At 53.9% G+C, this 11,419-nt stretch overlaps 1 protein-coding gene across 1 annotated transcript in view; it reads right to left on the reverse strand.

Annotated features, from left to right (window-relative positions):
- The window catches only part of LOC119111289 (rab GTPase-binding effector protein 2), a 28,931-nt gene extending 19,024 nt beyond the window's left edge, over positions 1-9,907 (reverse strand). Inside the window, exons 1-4 of the mRNA XM_037235106.1 lie at positions 9,812-9,907; positions 9,610-9,663; positions 3,984-4,088; positions 3,378-3,539 (exon numbers count right to left, since the gene is read on the reverse strand). Coding sequence (XP_037091001.1) covers positions 3,378-3,539; positions 3,984-4,088; positions 9,610-9,628 — 286 coding nt within the window. The 5' untranslated portion in view covers positions 9,629-9,663; positions 9,812-9,907. The remainder of the gene's footprint in view (positions 1-3,377; positions 3,540-3,983; positions 4,089-9,609; positions 9,664-9,811) is intronic.
- Between the last annotated feature and the right edge of the window lie 1,512 nt (positions 9,908-11,419).

The raw sequence follows: 11,419 nt of genomic DNA on the forward strand, positions 1-11,419 counted from the left end.
ATCATCAGTGAGAGACAAAAACAATTGTGGTACCCCTGGATTTTGGTACCCCTGAAACTGAGAGTTTCGGGGCCTTCCAATCGCACGCTTGGATTTGGTGCCTCTAGAAAATAACTGCTATAGTGCCCTGAAAAGCAGGTTTTGACGCCCACCATCCCAAAAGGCCGATACAGGTTTTCGCCAACGGAGAGGCACGGGCATTGTGGTGTTCCCTTGAATTTGCTGCCTCTTGAAAATGAAGGTTTTGGGGCCCTTTGTGATGCACCCTGAAGTTGGATGCCCCTGGAAAATAAAGGTTAAGGTCACAGTACCCCTCACCCCCAGCGACCACCAGGCCATCACCATCACCGCGGGGCTGGGCAGGGTGAGGCAGCCATTCCAGAAGCGTCTGACTCGGGGCCGGCACCGGGGTGACTGGGTCACTAGCTGCCTGGACCTGCTCTCCGCTGATTGAGCCAACCCCATGACACCAATGATGTGGACCTGATGGTAAAAACCATTTACGAAAATATGGCGCGACGTCATGCGTTGTCACTGCCCGGGGAGAACTGTCCGCGTGAACCGCCTCAGTTGCCCCGTGGTTGTGTGATAACCCGCAGCTTCGGGCTACGATGGTCGAGCGGGCTCACACAGCAAGGAACGCCTGGCTAGCTCTGCGCACTCCAGAGGCTCGCACGGACTTCAGACGGCTTCGAAACGGCGCCAAGTGTGCGATCATGGCTGTTGGACGGATTTCCCCTGTGGCGTGATGACTTCTCGTGTCCGGTACGATTGCTGGAATGCTTTCGAACGATTTGTCATGACGTCAACAACCATCCGAGAAGATCAGAAACCTTGACCTGGCTCACGAGATAAACCGTCATTTCGAGACGGGTGGGTCTCGCATTGACACCACACTTGGGGGAAGCACCGGAGTTACCCAGACCACCAGCTGTCTGCACGACCTCCTTCACTTCCAAGCCCGCTACTCCCCCTGAACCATCTCCGTCGATCCGGCGGATGAGCAGCTCGAGAGCGGTGTGTGTGTGAACCGCGTGCCGATAACAGCAGTCCGCGGATGCTTTCCTGCGACCGGTCCGCATCTCCTGCGGATCATCGACGGCTCCCTCACAACTCAGGTATCTCCCGATGAGCGGAAAATTGCGAGCGTGGTACCCATTTTGAAATCAGGTGACCCAACTTCACCAGTTAACAGGCCCTTATCTCTTTTAATTGTTCAGCAATGGTATTCTCAGCTTTGCTCAAAACGTCCATATCTGCAAAAATGCCTGGACTAGGGATATAGAACACGTGCATAATAAGAGAGCCCCAATAGAAGCCCTCTGACAGATATTTCAGGTCACCGTACTACGGGTGACGGGCCGGGCCCGAGTTCCCACGGGTCCTTCATATTTGGTCACGGGGGTCCTCCGGCCGTTCTTCGGACCTCCTCAAAAAAGCCCGTGACCGACTAGGGGTCCGCTAGCCGAGACAAGGCCCCTCTTATGCACTGTGCCTCTGGGGCCGCTGATTGACGCAGGGGCCAACCACAAGTTCATGGACCCAGACCCCTGCAAATCGTGACCCCGGCCTTGCTCCTGCTTGGGAAATGGGCCCTTGGGTTACGATTGACAGGGAGCCAACTGTTTGGCGCTCGTGGTCTCTGGCCGACAGTCGCATTGTCTCAGGGGTCCTCAAACGGCGCAAGAGGATCTGACCTTTCAATGATATCAGTGATCGGCGATATTTTCATTTCGCTGATATTTCAGGTCACGACGCTACGGGCCGTGGCCTTCCAATCAGGCCTTTGATAGTCAACTCCGAGGCCTCCCTTCGAGCCTCACCGAACGCTGTCCTTGGTCGGCTGGAGGCCCCTTGTGAGCGTAGGATCCTCTGTTCGGCGCTGTGGGTCCCTGACAAACACGAAAGCCTCCGCCAGTGTAGATCACTTCGTAGCTGATTGAGAAGTGGGCCCTCAGGCTCATACCGACAAGGAGCCGACTGTGCGGTACTGGTGGTGCCTGGCCGACATATAGGCTCTTATCGACTCAGGGGTTCCCCGATCGGTCCAAAAGGCCCTTCAGCTATCATTTGAGGGCTTTTCCCCGCAGGTCAGGGCCCCTGAATAAGACTTCGCCGGCCCTTTCTGACCTTAGACCCTCGAATTGGGCCTTTGCTCGTCGAACCTGGCGGGCCGTCCAGGCTCTTTGGGACTCCCCGAACACCGTCTCTGGCCGACCCAGGGCCCTTTGCCAACAATGAGGCCCCTAGTAGCTGTGTGGCCCTGACAGACGCTGGGCTCCATGACCAATATAAATCGCTGGTTCCGGCTTTATTCCTGTGATGGAGTGAATCGCAAATGGTCAGTAAGCGTACATGCATACGTTGTCCGCGTGGCGTCACGTGGCGAGTTTCGCGCGCGTTAATTGAGCTGTCTGAAGTGGTGCGGGGCGACAAACAACTGTTTGTTTGTTCTAGAAGCTCCGCGGCCGGGAGGGGCGCCGGACGGGCGTCGTGAGGCGGTGCGCACAGGTGCGGGCACACACCCGCATGTGGGGCCCGTTGCGCGTTCCAGAGAGGGAACTCAAAAACCGTGAAGTTTACACCCGGCGCGGTTGTGAGTTCGACTAAACCCGGAAAGCCCGGCGCGTCTGCAGCACAACCGATTGAGACAAGCCCGTGGCAGGTGCCTGCCAACGGCGCTGAGCCAACACTGAACTTAAAACCCACAGTTTATGCTTGGGAAATGGGTTCTCAGGCCCATGCTATCACGGAGCCGACTGTACGTTCCTGGTGGTGTCTAACCGACGTATAGGCCCTCATCGACACAGGCGGCCGGTGATCAGCGCAAAGGGCCCTCTGACTGCCACTGGAGTGCCCAGCCCTACGGACCGAAGCCCCGGAATACGAACGCCGGCCGGCCTTTCGGGCCTCCAAATCGGACCCTTCCTCGTAGGCCCCGAGAGGCCCGAAAGTCCGCTCAGAACCAAGAGGAGACACGTGCTCCCCTGCGCCCACCCCTTCTGCCTGCGTTACTGATGCGTTGTAACCACCAGTAACGCGAATCTTCCTCCATGTCTGCAGTGCTATCACGTATCAAGATTTCCAACACACCAGCCACAGATCGAACTGAGATCGCGCAGGGCCACCGCTTATCACACCGCTGTGTTCGCATGGACCAGTCCGGCTCTCAAGGTCCCTGCACGAAGGCGATCTCGCAGGAGCAGGCATATGGCTCCGGATGCTGGATAGCGGATGTCTCAGCAGGGACCGGTAGTTATTTCCAGGCGTTGGATGGAGGCGGTGTCAGGAGCCCGATGCTGGATAGGGGCAATCTCAGCACGGGCCGGCGCCTCTCCCCATGTGCTGGATGGAGCCGATCTAAGCAGAGACCATACCTTTCTCCAAATGCTGGATGGAGGCGATCTCCTCGGCGTGTTTGCGCCGCTCCACGTCAAGCTGGTTCTCGAAGGTGACCTCGGCCACAGCCAGCTGGGTACGCGAGTCGTCCAACTCGCGCTGCAGCTGGCTCACCCGCTCCTGCTGTTGCTTCAGTTCCTCTGTGGACCGAGCACGGGGGGATGTCGCTGCAAGGCCGAGGAGGTCAGCCTGTTCCAGGGGGAGCGAACTCGGGAACTTGAACTCCCGAGTCAGGCCGATGATGGTAGCCCTACACTCCCCAGCAATGCCGGTTGGTGGAAGCAAGCGCCTCACAGATTAGAAGTGAGCCACGTTGGGGCGCGCAAGATTACGAGAACAAATAAATCTGGTTTACCGTATATGGTGAGCGGCACCCCTTCAGCAACGCCACAACAAAGACAGTCAACTAAAACACATGAAGATGGGGTCAGATCTCACCTCTCCTCTCCTCTCCCCATCTCACCTCACCTCACCTCACCTCACCTCACCTCACCTCACCTCACCTCACCTAACCTAACCTAACCTAACCTCACCTCACCTCACCTCACCTCACCTCACCTCACCTCACCTCACCTCTCACTCACCTTCCTTCAGCAGAAACATCTCTTTGAATTTAGCCCGTCGCTTGCCAAAATCTTCCTCCATGGCCTTGCGCTGTCTCTCCAGTTCCGCCATCATGTCGTCACCGCCTGCAGCGGAGGTCGGGGCGGGGGCTTATCTTCGGGGAAGCACTGACCCGGGCCGATCGCTACTGCATCCGTCGGGAGCCTGCACGCTGTTCTAATCTACTGAATTAATAGATATTAATTGGTCAACAACAGTTAGTGTAAATCATTCAATATTTATCAATTAATGCGAATTAATATAAATCTACATTCATAATCTACTGAATGCAAGATCGAAGCTGGAGTTAGCAGCTACGGACAGACTCGGAGTTGCACAATGCTGGTGCAGTAAGTCACGCTCGCCCTGGTGACGACAATGTCTGGCTGTTAACACCCAACAAGTACCCAGCAGCCGGCAGATGCCTTATCCCACTCACATAATGAGACAACGCCTTTTCCCAGTCAACTATCAACATCTCAAAGCACTTGCACGCAGTGCTCAGCTTTAGCGTGAGCAGTAAAATCATGAACATACGATCTTTCGCGCACAGCAAAAGTGATCCCACGTGAATGATCATGAGAGCTGTTTGCCGCCAGGGGCCGCGCCACATATTTTGAGTCGGGGGGGGGGGGGGAGCACTTTCCAAGGTGTCTGTTGACAAAATGGGCCTCCTCACATGTGGGGGGGGGGGGGCTCCAGCTCAGTGCCGTACTCAAGGGGGAGGAGCAACAAGGACGCATGCCTCTTATTTAACTGTTACATACATCGTATACCGGAAAATACGAGTCAGCAGTAAAAAAAACAACAACAGAATAGTGACTTCTAATCACCGCGCGACGGGTATTGCTGACCTAAGACAGGGTCTCTGGTGCCACAAAAGGCCTCCCGATGCATATAGGGGCCATTTAATCCAAGACAAGGATGCTTCCAATTCACCAATAGGGGCCTTGAAATCTCGCCTACGGGGTCCCGCTATTCCAAAACAAGGCATTCTGATCCGAAACCGCGGACATCTGGCGCATGAAAGGGGTCTCCTGTTCTAGCAATGGGCCGCCTGAATATAGAGAGTGCCTCCTAGCCCAGGACAGGTACCTCCTAGCCTGTAACGGAGGCTTTCCGAGCCAGCAAAGGACCACCTTTAACAACATTGGGTCTCCCTGATCTTGGACATAGGCTACGCTATTCATAAAGGTGACCACATGATCCATAAAACGGGTCTCTTGATGCAGCAAAGGGTCTCCTGAGTCCAACTGATTACTCTCTAGTTCAGTTATGGCCTCTTTGCTCTGAATTTAGGCCACTCTACAGGTGGCTACAATGCCTTTAACTTGGAAAACGGGGCCTACCAGAAATTGGAAGGAGGGGGAGCAAAAACCATTCTCTTGCACGTCTTGCCTCCCCGCGGAGGGGCAACTTCCGCTCTGCCCCTTCCCCCCTCCCTGATGCGCCGCCCCTGTTTAACGTACCGCTGTTGGTGTGTGGACGACTTTATTTGAACGGTGCAAAATCTTTCTAGACGTAAACAAAACAACAGGCACTTCTTCAGTGTTCCCTTGAAGGGAAAGTTAGATTTACAACTTACGGCAGATAGCCAGCTACGCGAAGCCATAGCATGCGTAACCGCTGCTGTCGCCTAGACCAGTCGCCAAGACCAGTCGATAGGAGAGTGAAACGTGGAGCATCCCAGATGCACCGACCCCCGAAAATCGCGCCCGGCTAACGTCCACTACAGAAAACCTTCATGACCATTAATATGCTCAACAATTTTGGCCCGTCTGCGCTTGCAGAATGTCGGAGACCATGGTTGGCTGTATGGGTTCGGTAACGACCTTTTCAACACGTGAAAGCCAACGCGCAACGAGCCTCAGAGCAGACCCGGGCCTGACAGGCTCAGCATCACATGCCGAAGAGTGCCAGGCCGTGTCGACACCAAGTTCTGGCGTCCATTGTCCGCGCCCGTGACGCCAGAGCCCACGCAGCGGCCCCACGCTAGCCACCGGCGGCCCGTCCGACCGGTCACGTGGGCGCTGCGCCGTCCCCGACACGTCCAACAGGCCGGTCACGTGGTGGCCGTGCCAGCCAGCGGTATGTAGGCCGGCCGCGCGCGGCGGCAGCCAGTTACTCCAGCAACCATGTGGCGACTGGTCGTGTTTCTGGCGGTGTTGGTGGAGGGTGCGCCGTCGCCGCGGCGCGCCGCGTGCGAGGCGGGCAGCCGCTGCGTGCCGGCCGCGCACTGCAAGGTGTCGGTGATCGTGGCCCGAGCAGCCGGGGGCGGTCAGTGCCGCGGCGGGAGCGTCTGCTGCCCGGGCGGGAGCGCTCCGGCCGACGCCGGTGCCGCTGGCCGAGCTGGAGCTGGGCGTCGCGCGGGGCCAGCAGGTGGCGCGGCGCCGGCCGGCCAGCCCGCTCCAGCAGACCCCACCGCTGCCCGACCTGCGATTCGTGCAATTCGAGCCGGCTGAGCCGGCAGCCGGGGAGCCGGCCGGACCCGAGCTGCTGCAGGAATTTGAGATAGCGCTGCCGGCCAGCCTGGAGAGGTGATGAGGCCGCCCGACGCACCGACCGTGCTGCCACCCTGCGGCGCGCTGCCAGTGATCTCCACCGAGAGGAGGCCCAAGGGCACGTGTGAAGAGAGGTCTCCACTCTGGACACGCGGCTGGCGCTGGAGCGGCTCCCACAGATGGACGGCCTCAACTATGCCAACACACGGACTAGGGCGGTAGAGAAGCTCCAACGAACGAACAACTGAGAGCGAATAGGGGAAAACCTGGGCACCACTGGAGCGGACCGACGCACGGCCGCTGTTTGTACTGCGGCCTGCAAAAGTCCAGAAACCTGGCTATGGAACCGGGACTCTGTCAGCCGTAAAGCTACACTGGTCGGCGCAGTCCCCGTCTGTCATGAGGCGATGCCGTCTGCCGAACAGACCATATAATTTTGTGTTGTATTTTCGTATTTGTACAGTATTTGATCCCGAGTGAGTTTTATGAAGAATACGATTGCAGCTAAGTTATGTTTTATCTAGTTTTAATCAGAGCGACAGTATTGAGGATCCAGCTGGCTGTTTCTGTACAAACATCTGTGTATTTAAGGGCGCATTTGCGACAACTTTGCCGCGGATGTGTTCATGGCATGGTGTACGTATCGCGGTGAATATAAATGTGACAATCTTTTCAAAACGGACAGTGTTTTCATTACCCACATAAAAGCAGACAATCGCCCCTCTGCATATCAGAGAGCATGGCCAATGCAGCGCCGGCCTGCGGGGGGCGTGGCTAGTGCAACGACCAGCGGCCGGCCGGGGCAGGGGCGAGTGCAGACGACAGCAGCTGGCCGGGGCGGGGGCGAGTGCAGACGACAGTGGCCGGCCAGGGCGGTGCGGGCGAGACGGACGACAGCGGCGGCTGGGCGGGGGCGAGTGCAGACGACGGTGGGTCCGGCCCGGGGCGGTTGGTGTGTAGTGCAAGACGACAGTGGCCGGCCGGGGCGGGGGCGAGTGCAGACGACCGCGGCCGGCCGGGGCGGGGCGAGTGCAGACGACAGCGGCTGGCTGGCGTGGGATGCCACTTACCACACCCACTGGGGATACCCCCACGCGGCCAGCCTTTAGCTACGCTGCCGCAGGCGCTACCCTTTCTCACGTCCTCCCTCCCCCCCCCCCCCCCCTCCCTCCCCCTGTTGTGAGAACGATGCAGGCCACGACTAAAGGCGGCGGAGAGTGAGAAATCGATCATAGTCCATTGCCACAGACCCGTCTCTGGGTGGCCAGAGAATGACGCACCGCGCCTGCTACCGACCGAAAGCTAACACCATTCATCAAACACTGAGATTTCGGTCCCGGTCCAACAGCTCACGCCGCTTGGACGGTGCCCGGCTAGCAAATGCTGTGAAACTTCGGCCTCCGTCCGGCAGCAAACACCGTTCTGCCAGTACCAGGCTAAAAAAATATATTTGGGTCTTCAGCTCCCAGCGTGCGATAGCCAGCACGGTTTAGTCAGTAGCCAGGCAGCGAATGCTGCACGAATGAGTCGCTCGCAGGAAAACATTTTCGGCGTCACGGCTAGTCGGCTTACATCGGACTATCCGACCAAGTGACGGAACATACCAGTACATACTATACCAGTCACCCAACAGTCACAGAGCCACACACCTGGCGACACGAAGCCGGCCCTGGCGGCGTCTCTGAGTGCCGAGCGGGCCGGATTCGAATCGGTAGAGGGCGCTATTGGACATAACTAGGGATGGCAGGCTGCTGCCATCCAAGGTGGCCTGTGTTTCCTGCAGAGCTGAGCTGAGATTATTGCCTGCATGTGCTACAAACTGTTAGAATATGTCACATGCTACCTTTTCTACATTCTTTAAAAAGTCAAATTTCAAGCACCAAAAATTTGGGCAGGCTTGATGGGCTGACTGTATGTTGACAGCTCAGGATATTGGGAACACTGAACATTTGCTTAGCTAAGACACAAGAATAGCCATATGCCATGAAAGCTGCACAGCCATATTCCCTGCAGGCTGCACAGTCATAGGCCATATAAGCTGCATGAAAACCAATGCTAACAAGAGACCAAACTTAATATGCCACAGTCATGTCAGTGGTTTTATCTCATTGCACCTTATTAGGTGAGGTTGGGTTAAGTTAGGGTCAAGTTGGGTTGAGTTAGGCTAGGCCAGGCTAGGACAGGCTAAGGTAAGGTAAGGTAAGGTTAGGTAATGTTAGGTTAGCCAGTAGCCCCCTATCACATTGTGCACATGCTGTCTTAAGCTACTAATGACTCAGGCAGTATCATGCCAAGGCAATCTCTTAACAAGTCAGCCTGTTGCTGGAGGTGGGCTCTAGCATTGCACTGCTTCTTACACAGCTATGATGCATACACATTGTCCCCTGTGCAGACTGCATCATGTGGTTGACTTGCAGAGTGCATCACATAATACCACACCTCTCCCCAGCATAGCAGTTGTGAGTGCACCTACCTAAAACATTCCTCTGCCTATAGCTGCCCCTAATGGGAACATACAGAATAAGGATTATATGTATATGAAGTGAAGGCACTTTAACAGGTAAGGACCTTCTGCTAAAATCCATTTTAGAGTGCGTATTCACAGAATGGTAGTTCTGTGTTGACAATGCTCAGATCTGAGCCAATTTAGTTACAGGGTCACACCTGTGTACATCTGTTTACAATCAGATTTACCCAACATTGCACATGTGTAAACCAACAAAATCTGGTCAATTTGTGTGAGAGCAGTATTCTGTGTATTCATTTACATAGTAAATTAAAGCAGGAACTGTGCTGGGCACATGCTCTCATGGGTTGATTTCCACACATCCCCATCAGGGGCAAAGTTTTCTATTGAGATGGTAGGCTCCAGCAGTCCAACTTAGGCTTCAGCCCCCTAACTCACACCTTGAGAAGGAAGTATGTCAAATTTGGGGGTGAAACCAATCTTTTGGGACATTTCAGAGGGAGGATATGGTGTTTTGCACCGCTCAGCCCCTTATCTTCCACAACCCATCTTGTGAAACTGCTTCTGGTCCCAACTACATACATAGCACACCATGCATCACACAAAAACAAAACGTATCAAGTCAGATGAAAAACTTACCACACTGTGCAACCTCCATTTTTTGGTTGCAAGACTTCAGATGACCACAGTTCCCTGAAATGATATGGATTGTTGCGATAAGCCACTTGCTTTTAAGAAGGCCCGGTATTTGTCAACATTTGCACCCCACTTTACAGGAACACAAGACCAATCGCCTCTCTGAAACAAGAAAAACCAGAGATAATACAAAAGAGGGCAATACCTTCAAACCCTAATCACTGCAATAACCAAGGCAGGCACCGGCCTGTCCGCAAGACATCATTGGGTCTAACACACTGAGGACATAAAACTGACAGCGCATCGGAGCGCCCTGAATCAAGGGAGGGACTAAACGACCGACCAACTCTGTCGACAGCCCCATGCTCCGAGCCTGTTACACCGATTGACATGAAACTTTCAGCCATTCGATGCCGTTTGGTCGATGATCAGATCTTTCCGGACACATGGTGACCTTGGGTCAGATAAGAGGTCACTAAAAATTACAAGACGGAGAAATAGGCTCACAGACAGTCCATACTCTCAGCCTATGGCATCCATTGCCACGAAACCTTCGCCAATCGATGCGCCATAAACGATATCCCATCCTTTCCGGAACATGGTGACCTTAAGTTATATCAAAGGTCACCAAAATCGCCCACACCACCAAAATTGGATGCAGACAACCCCATGCTCTGTGCCTATGGGACCGAGCACTATCAAACCACATCAGTGAAGTTAGCGATTTATTCAGCGATTTATTCAGCTAGCGAGCTTCGATTTATCTAAAGAAATGTTTCAAGGTCAATTGTGGCATGAGAACCTCGAAAATAACCTTTATTTTGTAATCTCATGTGACATTCGAGGACAAAAGCTGGCTCCAAGGACGCGGAACTCGATACCACCAGAACATTACGGGCTGATTTGAAAACTGTAGGCATCAAAATATTATCAAGTGCAAAGACTAGCGTCCGTCAAAAAGTCGTGACCTCTCAAGATCACCTTTCAAGGTCAAACGTGGGCTCAAAGGACGGATAACTCAATGTCATCTAAAAATTACCGGCTGATCTTAAACTTGCAAACAGTCAGAATATTCACCACAGAAAGAACTAGCGTCCTTCAAAAGGTTTTGACCTCTCAAGGTCATCCTTAAGATCAAACGCGGGCTCAAAGGACGGAGAACTCAATATCGCCAAAAATAGCCGGCCGATTTTTAACTTGAAAGCACCCAAACATGTACATACTCAAGAGCTATAGCGTCCGTCAAAACTACCCGTTCTATCAAGTTCATCTTTCAAGGTCAAGCACGGGCTCAAACGACGGAGAACTCAATATCACCAAAAAATTGGCCGATTTTTTTAACTTGCAAACATCAGAATATTTTACACAGAAAGAAAGAGTCTTAAATTCTCAACGTCACCCTTCAAAGTCCATCACGGGCGCAAAGGACGGGGAAATTTAGCGTCCGTTCAACTAGGTCCCGTTTATCAAGCCTGCGTTTGATCTTGAAAGGTGAATCTGAGAGGTCATGACTTTTTGGCAGACGCTAGCTTTTCTGTGTTAAATATTCTGATAGTTGAAAGTTTTAAATTGCCCGGTAGATTTTGGGTGATATGGGGTTTCCCGTCTTTTGAGCTTGAATTTCTTCGTGAGGGATAGCCTTAGAAGGTCAAAACTTTTTGACGGACGCTCTTTCTTTCTGTGGTGAAGGTTCTGACATTTTCAAGTTTAAGTCAGCCAGTAATTTTAGGGTGATATTGAGCTCCCCGTCCTTTGAGCTCACGTTTGACCTTATAGGGTCATCTTGAAAGGTCAGGACATTTTGACGGACGCT

Source organism: Pollicipes pollicipes, unplaced genomic scaffold (genome assembly GCF_011947565.3).
Source record: "Pollicipes pollicipes isolate AB1234 unplaced genomic scaffold, Ppol_2.1 Scaffold_7261;HRSCAF=8764_pilon_pilon_pilon, whole genome shotgun sequence".
Taxonomy (NCBI): domain Eukaryota; kingdom Metazoa; phylum Arthropoda; class Thecostraca; order Pollicipedomorpha; family Pollicipedidae; genus Pollicipes; species Pollicipes pollicipes.